Below are 20,000 nucleotides of genomic sequence, written 5' to 3'. Positions count from 1 at the left end.
ATATTGATAAATTTTCAGAACATGTTTGGTGACCTGCAACCTGCTCTTTAAGGTCCAAGTACATCCTTTGTGTTCTCTGCGTATCCCAATTAACATTTCCCCAAATGGTCTGTGCATTCATGCTAACCGCCCTTGTTTGGGTGGCACAACTCAGATTTTGAACAGCAAAATAACATGTACCGCTACATTGATTGCAATATCATTGTCCACTTGTCAGTTAACAAAAAAAAATAAGCCCCGTGGGGGACTGATGGTTACTTCCCCAACAGATGGGGTGAAAATGAGGGATTAAGGAGAAGGGACCATGGCCCCCTTTGCTGAAGCAGTACGGTCATGGGGAGCACAACTTAAGTTAACGAAATGGTCCTTATGTTTGACGAAGAGTTTGGTGTGTCTGGCTGTCGGTTTCTGAGAAGATTGAAAAAATAAATTACCTGAATTTGAGGTGAAACCCCCCTTTTCAGCTTCTTTCAGGGGCCCATCCAGATGGAGCGCACAACCCGTGAGACCTTACCGTTCTGATGTATCATACCAAATTTTGTCCATGTCGGTCATGTCGCTTGTGAGGAAAATGTTTTAGTTAATATGAGGGATTAAGGGAGTGTGGCTGTGGCCCCCTTTCCAGGGGAGATATGGCCATGGGGAGCACAACTTAAGGTTGGGACATGGTAACGATGCCGCATGGCCAGTGGCCAGTTTCGTCTGGATCCAGTTGTTGGTTTCTGAGAAGAAGATTATTGAATGAAATACCATTATTTAAGGCAAAACCCCCCTTTCACCTCCTTCAAATGGGCAGATCCAGATGGGCAGCACAATCCCATGAGACCTTACTGTCTTGATGTGTCGAATTAAATTTGGTCTGTATCACTGAGGTAGTTGCAGAGAAGAAGATATTTTTTGTGAAAATGAGGGATTCGGTGAGGGGGCCTGTGGCTCCCTTTCCGGAGGGGGGGGGTGGAACATATGGCCATGAGGAGCATAACTTGGTTATTTAGGTCACTGCTCACCTTCACTCTTTCATTCCTATTTTTTCCCACCTCTGGAACAAACTCAGACACTCTCTTCAAACCTACTCTTCATTCCAGATATTCAAAACAGCTGTTCACCACCATCTATTATCTTCCCCCATCCAAAACCACAATCTTTTCTACCCCCGTTATTCCACACCAAACCCACCTCCTTCAAATTCCCTGCTTTCCTTCCTGAAAGTTCCTGTAGTACCATCTTTTTTCCCCCATGTACCCTGTCCCATCCCTTTCTGTTCCACAGATCTCCTATCGCCTCTGTTCCCCACTATTTTTATGCTTCCCTCTCCCGCCCCTCTTGTCTCCTGCCATTATATGTTTCTGTGTCGTAGCTCTTACACAAGCCTTGACATAGTATTCAAAAAAACAAACTAAAAGGTGAGGGCATAGTCCTGATGCCTTGTGGCGAGTTTGGTCTGGATCTGTCTGGCGGTTTCTGAGAAGAAGATTTTTGAATAAAATAACAATATTTAAGGAAAAACACCCTCCCCCTCTTTATAGGGGGTGCATCCAGATGGGGAACACAACCCCACGAGACCTTGTTGCCCTGATGCATCATACCAAATTTAGTCCATAATCGGTCAGGTAGTTTGTGAGGAGAAGATGGTTTCGTCAAATGTCAATGATGTACGGACGGATGGCCGGCCAGACATTTTGGAGAAATAACCTCAAATCAACAAGGGAGTTCAGAGAACATCTTTCCCAATGCTGAAATTCCCCAACGCTGAGAGTGCGAGCGGAAAATTTGATTGGTTGAGATGGCATAAAATGGTGTAATATTTTGTCCAAGTCCTGCAAAACTGGAGGATAAGTGCCAAGTCGGTGATTTGTGTTATCCAGTGTTCAAGTATATAATTGAATTGAAATAAAATAAAGATTTTAAAAGTTGTGGGGAAAAAACTTTTTTGGAAGTTTAGCGCTGTTAATGCCTTATACACCACCTTATTTAACAGGTTACATTAGTTATCCGTGTCTGTTGTTTGTGTCCTTTATGAAGTCCCTAAAAACAGTAAGTTTCCTGCTGGGAATTATTTTTACCCTTGCCAAAGGAGAGGGTATTGCATTTGGGTCCATTTGTTTGTTTGTTTGTCCGCACAGAACGTTCGTGTATTTCTCTGCAACCGCTTGTCGGGTTGAGACGAAAGTTGGTGCAACGACTTATGTAGAATGCTTTAATAATAATAACGTCATAGGGCATGTGCTGTGGCAGCCATGTTGGAAAACCGGAAAAAAACAAACAAAAAAAAACTTTTGACCTCTGTTGCTCAGAAACCGTACCAAGGAAAAAATTGAAACTTGACACACGGCAAGTATTCCTCATGGGGAATAACCGAATAAGCGTACCATTTTTAATGACATCATAGGTACCTTCGTTATGATGTCATAATTGCATATGTGGAACGCCACATACAATCAGTGTGAAAATTTTTGAGTCATCAAGGGATAAAATGGTCCACACAAAAAGAAAAGATGACATCATCGGTTACATGATTCAGCAGCCATATTAGGGTTTTTTTTGCTTTTTTTAAGCCTTCAAAAATCTCTGAAATGACTGAACAGATCGGGACGAAGGTCAGGTCAGCTGGAGGAGCATGCGCAAGAGCAGCGCGTTGGTGCATCCACTTTCTGCCGGTACTCCAGGGGCCTCCGTCTGGCCATCCCCTAGGCAGATGCCTGGCCAATCCCAATCTCCTTGAGATGCTGATCAACCTGATGCAACCACGAGGAACGTGGTCGGCCCATTAGCCTCCTCCACTCATGAGGCTTCCTCACTGAGAGAATCTGGTGAGCAGGATCAGCGTCAGTAAAACGAGCCACATGTCCACACAGCTGCAGCTGACGCTCACGGACTATGCTGGTAACAAATCTCATTTGAGTCTCTCTCAGAAGCCGCTCATTGGACACAAAGTCTGACCAGGATTCTCCGAAGAGACCTCGAACCAAAGGAATGAAGTCTCCCACTCAGATCCCGGGTGAGTCTAAGTTTCACATTCATAGAGCAAGACTGGAAGCACCAAGCACCTGAAGACTCGGATTTTCGTCCTCCTGTACAGGTAACCACAGCACCACACCCCATGATCCAGTGAATCCATGACTCCACAGGCCGGACCCAGATGTTTATTGACCTCTGCCTCACAGCCAGCAGGGACACGAATATCACTGCCATGGTAAGTGAATCTCTCCATGACCTCAATATCCTCACCACAAAGAGGTAAAGACAGGATAGCAGCATCCAAGATGTCATTGAAAGCCTGGATCTTAGTTTTGACCCAGGAAACCCGTAATCCCAGCGGCTCCAACACCTCATTCAGTACCTCGAGGGTCCCCAAAAGGATATCCAGTCTCTGCAAAGATGACTGCATCATCTGCGAAATCAAGGTAAGAGATCTTGACATTCCCAAACGATGCACCGCAGCAAAACTTTACACATATGACCACATATCCATGAGGAACAAAAGGGGTCACACATATGACATCACAGATCACATGGTTTGGCAGCCATATTGGATATACCCTAAAACCGATGAAAATACACCACTCAAAAGAAGTCCTGGCAAGGGTCTGCAATCTCTGATTGCTCTTTTTCTTGTCTATTTTGTTTCACTGCCAGACAGAGTAGAACAATTACCTTACTCTTCTGTGCACATGCGTACTCGGTGCAAGCCTCCGTACAATTTACCAAATTCAGAGCAAAAGTACTGCTAAACTGCAGGTTCATGTCATGATTCTTGTTCTGATTCATTTCCTACAGTTTGCAAGATATAAAATTAAATTGAAATCAAGTAGTTCCTTGATCATAGATTGACATCTGAAGAGAGAGAGAGTCAGACAAAGTGAACCAATTGCTCCACTTTGATCTTTGCTTCGCGCGTAGCGTGATGAAGACCGAGGAAATGACGGCAGTCTGTGAGGGATCAGGAGGTTAGCAAGGTGACTGCAATGTTGAGGCTCCATTGACAATGAGGTTTAGGTTGTTAAGCGAGGCGAGATGACACTCTTGTTGATTCGTGCTTCGATGAGGTTATAAATTAAGCGGATTACGTGAGGTGACCAAAACCGCGCTCGGAATGCACCATCACGGCGTTAAGGTTTCAAAGATTAGGCCTAAATATCTTCCGGAGACAAGAGCATCTCCGGTGCTGACGCAAGTCCCTCCACAAGGGCCTTTTTTCATCTTTACAATGTTGGCATGTTTGCTTTTGCCAGGTTTGCCTCAAACCATGCTACATGCTTCACATATGACCTTAACATCACTGTTCTTCTCAGCAATGAACATTCACAATAAATTGGAACAGATTTAGGTGCAAAAGCAGAACCACCACCACGAGTCACAAACGTCTTCTCTTTAAATCTATCCTTCATGATCAACAACAGAGGCTGATCAATTTGCATAAAAACAGGCATTTGCAAGATGACCGTTGGGGTTCCTCCCGCACATACATGGGGAAAATGTTCATGTTAATGTGAACACGCCAGAAACACCTACCGAGGAAAACAATGAAAGAATACAATTGTGTTGCCATCACCTTTTTTGTACATTACCAACAATGCACACTAAATGACATCACCGATTGGATCAACAAACACTTGCTCACCTCACCTACAACACTCACCTCCCAAAGGTCCTTCCAATTGAATGGGAGAGGAGATCAAGCCATCCCCTTCCGAGGTAACAGCTCTCACTCGAACGACGTACGAGTGTGTCGTGGAAAGGGACGACAAGGTGGTCATCAGAGCAACTGAAACATCCTGTTTCTCCCATGACGAAATCGGGAGATCTGCATCATCTGTCCAGTAGACTTTATATCCGACTAGGTGACCGGCAGGGTCTGCAGGCGCTTGCCAGCTGACCAAGGCTTTACCTGCTGTTAGCATTTGGGCCTAAAATTTCGAAGCAGGGAAGAGAGAACAAAAGAAAGGAGCAAGTCATGGAGGAAGAGAAAAATATGAAGGGGGAGAGGGAGTAAGGCTGTGAGAAGTGAGACAGAACAATGCAAAACAGGTTGTGTGAACGATGGTAAAGGCACATACTGTAGCCTTACTACAACTCACGGACCGGTGTGTGTGGCGCGTGCGTGTGTGTGTGTGTGTGTGTGTGTGTGTGTGTGTGTGTGTGTGTGTGTGTGTGTGTGTGTGTGTGTGTGTGTGTGTGTGTGTGTGTGTGTGTGTGTGTGTGTGTGTGTGTAGCACTCCTCTTCCCCCTACACTTCTGGCCCGATTATATCTAGACTTGCTACATTGGATCAGCATGACCCCAATTAGTGCAATTACAAGTCCCCACCCTTTCCAGCATGTGCAGTATTCCTGTCCCCACGTTTTCCAGTGCAATAAGGTGTTTTGAATCAGGATAATAAAATAATCTCCCTGGCCGGTCCCATAGGGAGCGGGTGCTTCTAGTGTATAAATGTGGTGAAAAGGAAGGTGAATAAAGAGCTGCGAGTGGAAGCTGAAACAAATAACTGGGTGCAGGACATGAGTGGTGCAACGTCATCAGAGGGCACAATATGACAAAGAGAAGCAATTGAATGACGTTTTCATGTAGTAGGAGGTAAAGGAAAATAAGGAGGTGATACGGAATGAGATTCACCTTCAAATGTCTTGGTGGAGAGGCAAACGCTCTCTCACCTGTATGAGCATTCACACTGCGGCTTGGCGGTCCCAAACCAACAGCACTCCTTGCTCTCACTCTGAACTGGTAAAAGGAAGAGGGGGACAGTCCCCCGATCGTGTATCGACTTGTTGGGACTGGCTCCAGCTGGGAAGAAAAATGAAGAGGTGGACTCCAACAAACCAACCTGACACAATGTTACAGTACAACCTGAGCATGAACAATTATCACCCATTAATATTCAAATCCACATGCAGTAGCACTCACACAGTATACATGAAGGCTACTCGGTGTCATCCTGTTTATACTTAATTATTTTACAAAAACCCTTTTTAATGACTTGAGCTTTCAGTGTACAAAAACCAGCAGTCATTGAACATTTTATGAACATTAAAATGATCCCGAGAACACGAGTCAAATTAATTTGCTTCAGAACACCACAAGCTGTACATGTGCAGGTATGTGCTCTGTCTCCATGTTTAGCCACTTATGTAAGATGAGACAATCGAAATGTACAATGTACAGGGTTGCCTTCAAGGCGCCTTACCCCTCGCATGTCCCTCCTTCCCATTTCCCCTCCTCCCTCCCTCCCTTGTCATGGTTTGCAGAAATTGGAGCATCATCAATCCACATTCCACAATGGAATTGGAGCATCATCAATCCACATTCCACATTGGAATAGGAGCATCAAATCCACATTCCACATCAGAATTGGAGCATCATCAACCCACATTCTATATCGGAATTGGAGTGTCAATCCACATCAGAATTGGAGCATCATCAATCCACATTCCACATTAGGAATTGGAGTATCAATCCACATTCCACATCGGAATTGGAGCATCATCAACCCAGATTCCACATCGGAATTGGAGCATAATCAATCCACATTCCACATTGGAATTGGAGTATCAATCCACATTCCACATTGGAATTGGAGTATCAATCCACATCAGAATTGGAGCATCATCAATCCACATTCCACATCGGAATTGGAGTATCATCAACCCACATTCCACATCGGAATTGGAGTGTCAATCCACATCAGAATTGGAGCATCATCAATCCACATTCCACATCGGAATTGGAGCATCATCAATCCGCATTCCACAAAGGAATTGGAGCATCATCAATCCACATTCCACATCGGAATTGGAGCATCATCAATCCACATTCCACATTGGAATTGGAGAATCAATCCACATTCCACATTGGAATTGGAGCATCACATCCACATTCCACATCCGAATTGGAGCATCATCAATCCACATTCCCCATTGGAATTGGAGCATCATCAATCCACATTCCCCATTGGAATTGGAGCATCATCAATCCACATTCCACATCGGAATTGGAGCATCATCAATCCACATTCCACATCGGAATTGGAGTATCAATCCACATTCCACATTGGAATTGGAGCATCACTTCCACATTCTACATCCAAATGGGAGCATCATCAATCCACATTCCACATCGAAACTAGACAATCATCAATCCACATTCCACATCAGAATTGGAGCATCATCAATCCACAATCCACATCGGAATTGGAGTATCATCAATCCACATTGCACATTGGAATTGGAGCATTATCAATCCACATTCCACATTGGAATTGGAGCATCATCCTCCACACTTGAAGTAATTCCTGCCCATGTCATCACAATATTTATTTGGTTCCTATTTTTTTATAGACCGGTAAATGGCGTAGCTTACAAGCATATAATTATGAAGGAACTCGCTGGTACCACAATTGTTACTGTAGGAACAGCTGAAAATGTCCGGTTTTCACAAGATGGTGCACCTGCGCATTCCCCGTTACATCTTCGGGTCTATCTCAATGAAACGGTCCCTCAATGATGGATTGGAGGCGGATCACCAACATCACCAGTTCCTCTACCGTTGGTACTGCGTAGTCCAGATCTAACGACTTCATCAAGAAGAAAGTGTCGACAAACCATTATAGGACGATTATATAATTGCGTGCTACAGTCAAAGCCTCTTGTACGGGGGACTTCACAATGCTACACAAGATGTCCCAGAGGAATTGACAACGAATTCATCAGTGCAAGGAGAATGATCGAGCTTATACAGATACAACAAGAAAAAGAGCAAAGATTGCAGACCATCGCCAAGACTTGTTATGGGTGGTGTATTTCGTGGCGTTTGTGTACTGGTGCGTTATGTAATTAATAACAGACATAATTAGAACTACCACTTTCTAACTGCTGGCAGAGATGACCAGGTACCAAGACTAACCGCTTTGATGCAATCACACTTTGATCGGACACCTGACCCTGACCCATGACGTCCTCCATGATTATTCAATTGAATTGAGAATGGGATTAAAATAAATTCCATTCAAATCAAATGGAAGATCAAATAGGTACATTCCTGCATTGGAGTCATCAGAAGGAACCTGAACGAGCAAAAAGCAAAGATGAAGTCATCAGGAGGAACCTGGATAGGATTCGGGTTTCAGCTGCTGCTCCTCTACCTTCAAGCCCATTCAGGCACAACCAAGTGAGCCTTATTGGAGAAAAAAAAAATTCTGGCTGCCAGACCATGTCTCCGATCAAATTGAAACGTAAAACATGTATTTCCATTTCGATACTAGATCATAACTGTGTAGTTTCATGTCGATTGATTAAGCGGTTCCAGGGAAAACATTATTTCACATTTTTCTTCAATCCAATACGGCTGCCAAACCATGTGACATCAATTATTCCGAAACAAACTTGAAGCTCAAGGCTTGGGGAACATTTGTGTGAAGTTTCCCCTCAAACTTTCCAGCCGTTCTGGAGAAAAATATTTTTTTTAATAGATTTTAGGGTAAATGCAATATGGCTGCCAAACCATGTGACCTATGATGTCATATGTGTGAACCTTTTGTTCCTCATGGATAGTCAGTAATACGTGTAACATTTCGCTTCAATCTCTTCAGCCACTTCAGAGAAGATTTTGGAAGGTTTTTCTTCAACACAATATGGCGGCCGAATCACGTGCCTTATGACCAATTTGTTTTTCTGTGGGCCATTTTATCCCTCGATGACACTATAAAATTTTCATACTGATCAGATGCAGCGTTCTATATATGCAATTATGATGTCATAACGGAGGCACTTATGACGTTAAGAAATCACACTTATTCCCCATGAGGAATACTTGCTATGTGCCAGGTTTCCATTTTTTCCTTGATGCGCTTTCGGAGATACAGAGGTCCAAAGTTTTTCCGTTTTTCCAACATGGCTGCGACAGCACATGAACTATGACGTCAGAATTATGATTAAATCATTCTACATGAGTAGTCGCAGCTATGGTGAAAATTTCGTCTCAATCTGACAAGCTGTTGCGGAGAAAAACACGAAAGTTCTGTGCAGACAAACAAACAGACAGACCCAAGCGCAATACCCTCTCCTTCGGCGAGGGTAATGATGAATTAATTATTGTAAGTCCTGCACTATAAACCTGGATATTGAGAGTTTAAGAAGGAATGCTTCACTGCGGAGGAAAAAAGTGGCTTTCAGGCCCTGTACAATTGGGGTCCACAAAATTACAATACAAGTAACTACGAGGCAAGACTAACTACACACAAGCCTTGGCAAAATGTATCGACTATGATAGTATCCAGATGACATGTGAGATGGGTCAAATGTCCTCTTCCAGCGTCCAAAGATCCTTATCAATTGTTGATTGCAGGCTAAGCCTTGTGAATTGCATTTCAAGCTCTTTAAACAAGTGGAACTATCTGGAGAGTTGACTGCAGGAAATTAAAAAAAGGACTCTTTTTCAAAATCGATTTTCTTTCAAACCGCTCTTGCCAAAGAAAGAAAAATAGATCCAGGTAGCTATTCCATCGACCGCAGAATTTACAAGGCAACAGAGAAACACCAGTCTGAGGCTAATGTGATTCATTCATTAATCAGTGTCTTTGTACAGCTTTCACTGATCTGTAAGGAACACCGAGCTGTATAGAACACGGCTTTCATCGGTTGGTAAGGAAGACAGCTTTCATCGGTTGGTAAGGAAGACGGCTTTCACCGATCGGTAAGGAAGACGGCTTTTAATTCCCTTTTTATGGAATTTTGTTCACCACAAAGCCAAAGGCCACTCAAGGTGGGGGCTTCATAAAGGAAAGTATAGATATTAAACAAAAATAAGAAATCTATTTCTAATCCTCTTGAACTGAGGTAGGTTAGGATTGAGATGGAAACAGGATGCAAAGTACGAGGAAAGAAACTAGAAGAGTACCTTATACATTTACTCCTCAGGACACATACAGTGAGTGGATGGGAAGAAACTGCCAAATGTGTAGAGCGACTGAGAGTATACTCAGGTGGAACCACTGGTGAGAGACCATTAGAGCACATTTCATCCATCCATTGGGACCACACTCTGTGTAGAGCATTAGTGCTGCCTCAGCAGTCTCCTTGGCTATTGGGCACAATCCTGGACGGGTTTCCACACCGACACAGGATACCAGCAAGCTGGCACTCATTTTGTCGACCTCAGAAGGATGACAGGCAGAGTCAACCCACCTGGTATTAATTCAACAGAAAGTGGGATTTGAACTCAAGATCCTAGGATTCCAAGCTCACCACCCTAACCATCAAGCCAACACCAGGCATAAGACCACATTCCGTGGAAAATATCTGAAGAAAAGGCTCAAAGAAGCAACAGAGCGGTGGACTGAGGTTCCAGGGATTATGCCAACTCCTGTCCCACCAGATTGATAGCATGTCGCTGGATTCTGTCAAGGAGAGATCGATGACAGGCCGGAGCTTCAGCCCAAATGTGGCAACAATACTCCATGACAGGTCGTGTAGTCGTCTTATATCGATCGAGAATAGTAGCTGGAGGAAAGAATCGCCAAGCACGAAATAAGCAGCCAATGAGCTGAGAGGCCCTTTTAGTGATACCACAGATATAGTTTTTCCATCTGAGGTTTGAGTTGATATCCAATCCAGGCAAATAGATAACAGGGAGTTCCTGCAAAAGTGAAGAATCCAGAGACGGCGTTGGAAAATGGGGTGATCTGGATCTGGACCTTGATCTTAATCAGCCAACAAGTGAGTGGTCTTTTGGTTGAAAGTCACGAGCTCGTCTTTTCCTCAGATCGTCACACTCTAGATCCTGATTGAGAGTAGCACAAGGCTGTACACAGGATGGAAGAGACAAGGTTCCTTCATATGTACAGTCTTCTGTATAAATGGCAAATTGTGAAACAATACAATCAGACAGATCATTGATATATATATATATATATATATATATATATATATATATATATATATATATATATATATATATATATATATATATATATATATATATATATATATTGTTCGGAATTTCGGCCTGTCCGGCATGCGATCGGCAACGTAACTCAAATCGCGACATGTCGCCCACCGGAACGGACAATTCAGTGGTGACCCTCCGGGAACTACCGCCAGGAGCCAGTCACGGGTGGGGGTTTAACCTCCCCACGATCGTGCCAATTGCCCACCCGCGCAGGATAGGGTTGCTCACCAAATTCGACCTACCTAAGTACCTGCGTGAGTGGTCGACCGGGCGATCGTACCGCGCCGCAGGTCAACTTCGGACACGAACCGCTTAAGCGGCTCATTCCGTGCGGCAGGGATAACCGAGCGGAGTTATCGTCGACCTCGACGGTTCAGATTACTGATTGGGTGTTTCAACCCCCTACCAATCCCTTACGTGATGCAAGATGGAACTTTCAACAAAGGAAAGGACGAAGTGAAACGGGAAACAGTTCAACAAGCAAGCACCTTTATTTCACACATACAACACATGCACGTAAGGCAGTAATGCAATGTGCAGCAAAAGCAACACAAGCAAAAGCACTACTACCGACTATAATTATTTACAACACTTGAACAATTATACTTGTCAGGACTCGGCGCCATATCATGCATTCAAAATAAACAGGAAAGACCTCCCCATAGGCAGGGAGGTAGACGGGGTCCGTGGACCAAATGTGCGCGGAACCTGGAGGAGCGACCAGGTCCACGAGACCGAAAAGTTCTTACCCGCGTCCTTGTGACGCGATGGCGGGCAAGCCACAATGTCCGCGCAGCTGCGCCCCGACTCTGTGCCCCTGGTGTGGTCGGTGAGTCCTCTCCGGCGTGCTCCGCGCCAGCACGGTTGGGTCGGCACGACGGTTAGGGTGGGGAATGAACGGGGCCACCGGCACTATCTCAGCACGGATGGGGGGGGGAATTGTTGATGCTCAGGGTCGAGCGAGGGGAATGGCTGGCTGGCTTGGTCGCTTGTGAGAGCGAAGGTGGCTCGATTCCAACGACGAGACGAGCTCAGCGACGAGACGACACCACACTACAACTCTAGTTCCACACAGACTCGTGTCTTTTATAGATGGAGGAGGAGCCTGTTTGCAGATTTTAGGATCAAAATGTGATTGGAGGCGGGGCCACGCCACCCTCTGTTCAGCCATTGGTGTGGCAAAAAGGGGCGTGAGCCTCTTTTGATCCGAATTCCTCTCCCGTAAAGAATCCACATTCATCACGCTTGGCGGCGAAGCCATACCGTCCGACGCTCGCCCATTGAACGGAGGAAAAGGGGCGTGAAGCCTTCCTGATCCAAATTTCTCTCCCGTAAAGAATCCACATTCATCACGCTTGGAGGTGGGGCCATACCGCCCGATGCTCACCCATTGGACGGAGGAAAAGGGGCGTGAAGCCTTCCTGATCCGAATTTCTCTCCCGTAAAGGCATCCATTGCACTCGCGGCTTGCCACGTTCGGCAGCAATCACCGAACGGCTTCGGACAGTATGACGTTCGGTGTTGACTGGTGGTGGGGTCGATGGTTGTGGAAGGAGAAAGGCGAAGGTGGTGGGGGGTTTGCTGTGGTGGTTTGGTGGTTGGCGGGCATCGTTTGGGAATGGCGGTGAAGCGATGTTTGCGGGATGGAGTTGTGGAGGTAAAGAGGCAAAGGTGGTGGTGTTTGAGTTGTTGGCGGCTTAATGGTCCAAAATAACAATAGAGAAAGAAAAATGACTAACTCAAAGCGTCGCAGCCCGGATGAATCACACATATTCCCTCTAAACAACAGGTGTGGGCTAACTACACATGAACTTATCGATATATCTCACCTGAGGACCCTTTATGGTGTATTGCGAATTTCCACAGCCGTAACAATATATATATATATATATATATATATATATATATATATATATATATATATATATATATATATATATATATATATATATATATATATATATATATATATATATATATATATATATATATATATTGAACAAGACCAATGTATAACCCAATGTACAGAACCCTAAGGAACACCAGCAGTAATACTATGAGCAGGGGATGGCTGTCTCTCATGTTTCACCGATCAGTAAGACTACAGCTTTCACTCAAAAAATAGAAAAACAGTAAAGTGGAGAAAAAATGAAAAAGACCACACAGTGCACAGTGAGCCAATTAGATCTGAGCGTGATAAACAAATATCTCCTGCATGCCACATGTTCACTTACAGCAATGGCACTTGTCATTTATATGACTTTTTGAACACCACAATGATTTAGGTACCTGGATGAATGGTTCGTTGCCAAGACGATACTCAATACTGAAGCTGGTGATTGACTCAGGGTGTGACCAGCTCAGAGTAACACTTGTTGCAGTGGTTTCTGTTACTTGAGGAGCAGAGGGGGCGGCTGGGAGATCTGGATGGTGAGAAACAAAACAATAAATAAAGGGAGAGGGTAAAAAAAGGTATTATTTGTAACCAAACAAAACAGGTGATGTGTAACCAAGATGTATATCAAGGGGAGTTTATAATTACAAGGTTACATACTATCAGGAATGCATAATGTAGTTCAACTTACTGTTTCTCAACAAATGTTGAACTACGGTATTATATCCATATTTCTATACAAGTAAAAACTGTCTACCTTAACACCTGTTGCAGCCTATCAACTATATGCAGTCACATGATGCTAGAATCACGGGTTCCAATCTCATACACTGCACTACGCATATTTGCACATTATTATTCTCGCCCCATAGGAGATGTGAGACTTTGGCAATGCCCCTGTCGGTGTGTCTGTCTGTCTGTCTCCGTTTTTGTGTTTGTTCACGTCTATATGTTTTCCCTTTAAAAATGAGTCTCTGCAACCGCTTGCCCAATCGATGCAAAATTTTAAACTTAGGAGAAACACTCCCCAGGGAAAATATTTTATTGCTAAATCTGATGTCATAGGTCACATGGTATGGCAGCTATATTGGATTAAAGGGAAAAAAATATTGGACATCATTTTCTCTGAAACCGTTCAACGAAAAAAATTTAAAATTGGCACATCAAAAACTCCCCATGGGGTATATAGGGTGATAACGATGATGTCATTGGCAAAGTGGTATTCCAGCCATAATTGGTCAAATCGAAATCCTTATCCGAAAAATCTTAAACTTCATATATCTGACCTATGACCCGATGCAAGTGAACAATTAAATTTAAGACATTCATAACCCATGCCAAGAAACTATGTGACATGATAAGAGTTTATGGGCCATAATAGCAGCGTGTTCAGTAAATGATGGTATTTTTCTACGAGTTCCGTTCTAGTCTACTAAATGTGTTGCTGTTCATGTAAGGGTAAAATGTTATCTTCTCATGTCTTTGTCCTTCACAGAATAATATGTGTGTGCTCCTCCATAAGCTGGCACATACATGGTGATCAGATGGTTTATGGAAGAAAAAAAACAACCCAAAATGAACTGCGTTGATTGTTATCCACCTCAACCACAAATTTAAGGGAATTAATCTTCCACACATTCTTTATCCTGAAGGAAATGCTGTTTCATCCCACCTGCAATAGTGTGTCCTGTCCTAAAAATCCCGATTCAATTAATCTTGGAGCTGTGCAATTGGCTCACTTAATAACCTTTAATTCAAGCAACAATGAAAGATCCTTAATTCTTCCACACTTTTAATAAATCTCTTTTGTCAAAGATTTTATTCTACCAGTGAAATCATTAAAACAGAAACAGCGTTGTTCAGGACTGGTGGTTTTTCTTAATTTGTTATCTTTGTATACATAGTTGAGGCTCGTGGAAGAGCTAATATACGAAACGGAGCGGGATGTAACAGATAAAAACAGGACACAAAACACGGAAAACAGAACACAAAAGGAACAGCAGAGAGAGGAGGGAAACATCATCAACAGCAGAGTTGAAGGCCAAGATCGAGGGAAACTTTGACACACAATGTGTGTGGGGAGGAATGGGGGACAAGAGAGGATGCATGGGATGGTCAAGATGGAGACAGAAGGAAACTCTCAAGAGGGAAAACTGGAAATTTGAATGGAGGAGGGATTGGGGTGCTGTGTTTAACGATGGTAGGAAAGATCTTGGTTTGAATGAGTGGTGGTGAGCAGTAATTTTGGATTTAAGTAGTTGTCGGAATGTGGTTGATGGTGGACCGTGGGAGCCCTGCAGAAATAAGGGGGGAGGGGGGAGAGGGGCACAAATCACAGAAAGAGCAGAGAGTGCAAGACCAGAAAGGAGGTGGTAGAAGACAGAGAGACAATAGCAAAGTGATAGGCCCATAGATTTATCTTCATCACGGTAGATTTCAATGGTCTGAAAGACCTTGGTTTCCACAGCGTCAAGCTGAGCAAGATGTGAGGCAGGGGTACCAGCCCAGAGGGGACAGCAGTACTCTATTAAGCTGCGGATGAAGGCCTTGTAGGTGGATAGGAGTTCAGGAGTGGCAAGGAAGGACTTTGTACGACAGAAGATGCCCAGTTGGCGGCTGACTTTGGAGGCCAACTTTGAAATGCTGTTTGCCCAAGAAAGATCGTGGCTGATAGTGAGACCCAGGAGTTTGAATGACTGAACTTCCTCATGAGGATTGTTAAGAAAGTAGAGAGGAAGGTTTGCCAGATGGTCCTTTTGGAGAGAGATAGTGTGCGTATGAGATTTGTCAGGATTGAAAGGTCAGGCCAGATATGGGAGCATGTGCCAGAACAGCGCGTCGTTGCGTCCACTTTCCGCCGGTACTCCAGGGGCCTCTGTCTGGCCATCCCCCAGGCAGATGCCAGGCCCATCCCCATCTCCTTGAGATGATGGTCAACCTGCTGCAACCACGAGGCACGTGGTCGGCCCACTGGCCTCCTCCACTCATGAGACTCCCTCGCTGAGAGAATCTGGTGAGCAGGATCAGCATCAGGAAAACGAGCCACATGTCCATACAGCCGCAACTGACGCTCACGGACAATGCAGGTAACAAATCTCATCCGAGTCTCGATCAGCAACCGCTCGTTGGACACAAAATCCGACCAGCGATAGCCAAGGATTCTCCGAAGAGACCTGGTACCAAAGGAATTAAGTCTCCGTCTCAGATCCTTGGTCAGAGTCCAAGTCTCGCACCCATAGAGCAAGACTGGAAGTACCAAGAACCTGAAGACTCGGACTTTCGTCCTCCCGCACAGGTCCCGGCAGCGCCACACCCCATGATCCAGTGAATTCATGACTCCCCAGGACCGACCCAGACGTCTATTGACCTCTGACTCACAGCCAGCAGAGACATGAATATCACTGCCAAGGTAAGTGAATCTCTCCACGACCTCAACATCCTCACCACAAACAGACAGACAGGACAGCAGCATCCAAGATGTCACCGAAAGCCTGGATCTTAGTTTTGACCCAAGAAACCCGTAATCCCAGCGGCTCCGACTCCTCTTTCAGCACCTCGAGGGCCCCCAAAAGGATGTCTAAAGTCTCCACAAAGATGACTGCATCATCTGCAAAATCAAGGTCCGAGATCTTGACATTCCCAAACGATGCACCGCAACTTGATCTCTCCGACATCCTCCCTAAAATCCAGTCCATACAAGTGCTGAAAAGTGTGGGGGCAAGTACACATCCCTGATGAACTCCAGTAACAACTGGAAATAAGTCAGAGATGGTACCACCACACTTCACAGCACTCTCAGTACCAGAGTAGCGCTCAGACATCAGATCGATCAGTTTTGGTGGCACCCCACGAAGACCAAGAATCCTCCAGAGGACATCCCGATTCACTGAATCGAACGCTTTACAGAGATCAACATAGGCTGCAAGCAGCCCCTGCCGAAACTCTCGTCTGCGTTCGGTGAGGACACGAAGGGCAAGGATACGGTCAATCGTTGACCTCTTTGGTGTAAAGCCTGACTGCTCTGGACGCTGGTGCTCAAGCAGATGGTGGCGAACCCTATCAAGAATTATCCGAGCAAAGACCTTGCCCGGCACTGAGAGCAGCGTCACCCCTCGGTAGTTGTTGCAGTCTTGGCGATCACCCTTCCCTTTCCAGAGAGGGACAACAAGGCCCAACTTCCAGTCAGTTGGGATGATGCCTGTGTTCCAGGCAGAGCACAAAACTGCATGCAACGACACGAGTGCAGCATTTCCACCAGCCTTGAGAAGTTCGGCATGGATGCCACAGATCTCTGGAGCTTTGCCCCGTTTCAACTGGTTCACCGCACCCAGTATTTCCACAAGCGAAGGTGGACCACAGTTGATTCGAGGGTCGGCAACAGGGATTGTAACACCCTTGACGTCCAACTCGACAGCTGGGGGATCAGCCTGGTACAACCGCTCAAAGTAACCGGCCCAGCGGGCCTTCACTTCAGACTCCTCTGTCAAGAGCCTACCACTCTCAGCTCGAACTGCAGTGCTCCGAGGGATGGGCTTGGATGAACGTAATGCGCGAATTCCCCTGTAAGCGGGACGAGAATCACCTGTCCACAGGTGATGCTCTACCCCCTCACAGATTCCTCGCACATAGGCCTCCTTGTCCACCCTCAGTGCACGTACAGTTTTACGCCTCAGCTCCCTGAACAGCTCAGCTCTGCCATTCAGCCTGGCCCTGCGTCTCTGGTCAATGGTATCCAGTGTCCCTTGAGAGACAAAATTCTTCTTTGCCCTGCGGTGAGCTCCAAGACATCCACCGGCAACATCAAGGACGGTGGTCTTGAAGGCGCTCCACAACTCTTCAGGACCCCCCAAAGCACCCAGACCCCCCAAGTGTCCACTCAGCCTGTTCGCAAACTCCTCAGCTACTCTCTCAACCCTGAGCTTGGCAACATCCAGCCTAGGCTGGGATGGTACCATTCTCCAGGATTTAAGGTGCAGCTTTAGAGTTGCTACAACAAGCCTGTGGTCAGTATTGAGGAACTGAGCACTCCGGTAGACCCTGCAGTTCTGGATCATCCTCCAACGACCATCAATGAGGACATGGTCAATCTCCTTTGCCACACCGCCAGCGTTGGAATACCAAGTCCAGCGATGAGCTTGTGGGCGCTGAAACCATGAACCAGCCGCCCTAAGTCCATGACTTCTTGCAAAGTCAAGGAACTTAGTGCTATTCTGGTTCATAGTTCCTGACCCATGGGGACCAACACACACCTCATAACCATCCCTATCCGTTCCAGTCGATTCATTGAAATCCCCCAAGACTAGAAGTGTATCTCGTCTGGGGCACTGATCAACCACAGACTCGAGTGTGGCGTAGAATGTGTCCTTCACGGCGAGATCACTCGCCTCAGTCGGAGCATAAACAGAGACCAGGGAAATGACACCTAAGGAGTGACGAATCCTTAATCTCATAATACGCTCGTTGACCGGTGTTACCTCAATTATCATTGGGGTCAGCTTATTGGACACAGCTACAGCAACTACTTGGGTATGGTAACCATCAGGGCGACCAGACCAATAGTAGGTGTAACCACCCACCATTATCTCGCCGCAATCCGGTCTCCGAACCTCAGAGAGAGCTGCAATCCCGATGTCCAAACGCTTGAGCTCAGATGATAACAGAGACAGGTGATCATCCTCTCTTAGGGATAGGACATTCCAGGCACCCACCCGAAGGGACCGCCTCAAGTTAACCCAAGGAGACCGCCGTCTGGTGGACGACACCTCAGCACCACTCCGACACACTCCCCCGCAATCTGACCCAGGGATGTTACCCCATGGTTTCCCTCCTATCATCAAAGATTGGGGGTCCCGAAGGCTTTGCCCCAATCCCGTCATCCAGTGAGCTGCCCTGCGAAGGGAAGCTGCACAGGAGGTACTCCCACGGAGTGGGTTTTCAGATTTTTTTGCGTTTTTGCGTTTTGCGGAATGAATGGTTTTACGGTGACCGGAGTGCAAATCCTGCCACCAACCTCCTAATAAGAAGTAACCCAACTGCAGGAGGACGTCTGCAGACACAGTTGGGCACTAGATATGGATGGCTGTTGGCTCACAAGGAGCTCCTCTACCCTTTGACAGGTTTTGTTTTTAATCCTGCTGGGTGTCCATACCCAAACACCCCCCTCACCAGAAAACCTGGTGGGGGAGACGGTTTAGTCGCCGACAACCCGACCATGGAACAGGTTAGTACAGGTTTACATGGTACCTGTAGCAGGTCACAGATTGAACCTGACCTGACATCATTGAATATTCAAAAGGATTGAATACATTGAATTGGATTGAAAGACATATTCAAAATGTTATAACGTGAACTTGTAAGAACTCACGTGCCCTTCACCCCCCATAATTCACGTGGTCATTCATAGTATTACCCTTGGAAATTCCTGCCTTGCAATGCTCCATATCCTCACAACAGCACCATATAAAGTTATAGCTTTCGAATTTCTTAACCTCTCCAACTTTGCAATTACTTTTTGAAAATTTGGCCAAGGATCTTTCACCTCACAGTCATATCCGTGTACAATGTAGGATTCCATGCCATGTGTCATACTGGTATCTCCTAACGCTACAGATTGTTGAGCAACCTCTATCTTCAACTCCAGCTTCCTGTCTGTTCCTGAACTTCCATCCCTCTCTGCCATTCCTTACTTTATATTCCATACTGTGTTTTGGTCCATCATCACTCTTGCTTGCAGTCTATTTAATGCCAGTTAACCACAACCTCATGTCAACATCCAATCACAACCTCAGGTGGTCGGCTGCTCACAGCTACATGGGACAATACCACCACCTGTCCTTAAGGAGCCTTTAATGGAACATTGCTTTTGTTTCAACGTCTTGGAGCAGGCTGTTGGATTAGGGGAGAGGGCGGGAGGTGAGGTTGGGGGTGGAGGGGAATTGTGGCTTTTTGGGGATTCTTTCTGTGTTGCAGGTTGAGTTCCCGGTTCTGTAGTGCCGTTGCTCCAGGATATCTATTGAGTCGGTGTTTCCACGGACCAATCGTCTGTTGCACCCACAACCTGATTATATTTTTCAATCTTCTTTCTTTGCTTTTCCACCAATAGAGGCCCCTCTTGATTTTTGGGCTTAAACTTTCTCCTGTGGTATTAATAAAATAAAAAAAAACTTCT

The 20,000-nt window shown here is 45.5% G+C and overlaps 1 protein-coding gene across 6 annotated transcripts in view; it reads right to left on the bottom strand.

The window, feature by feature from the left end:
* LOC147016299 (receptor-type tyrosine-protein phosphatase S-like) overlaps nucleotides 1-20,000 on the bottom strand; it is a 118,880-nt gene that overhangs the window by 80,303 nt on the left and 18,577 nt on the right. For all 6 annotated transcript variants that reach the window (XM_085844904.1, XM_085844907.1, XM_085844902.1 and 3 more), the window contains 3 exons: nucleotides 13,228-13,361; nucleotides 5,614-5,781; nucleotides 4,640-4,907 (listed from right to left, as the gene is read on the bottom strand). In XM_085844904.1, the coding sequence (XP_085701030.1) occupies nucleotides 4,640-4,907; nucleotides 5,614-5,781; nucleotides 13,228-13,361 (570 nt within the window). The remainder of the gene's footprint in view (nucleotides 1-4,639; nucleotides 4,908-5,613; nucleotides 5,782-13,227; nucleotides 13,362-20,000) is intronic.

Source organism: Eptatretus burgeri, chromosome 11 (genome assembly GCF_056783735.1).
Source record: "Eptatretus burgeri isolate ZD-2024b chromosome 11, Ebu_testis_v1, whole genome shotgun sequence".
NCBI lineage: Eukaryota > Metazoa > Chordata > Myxini > Myxiniformes > Myxinidae > Eptatretus > Eptatretus burgeri.
This window is presented reverse-complemented; position numbering and strand designations above follow the sequence as displayed.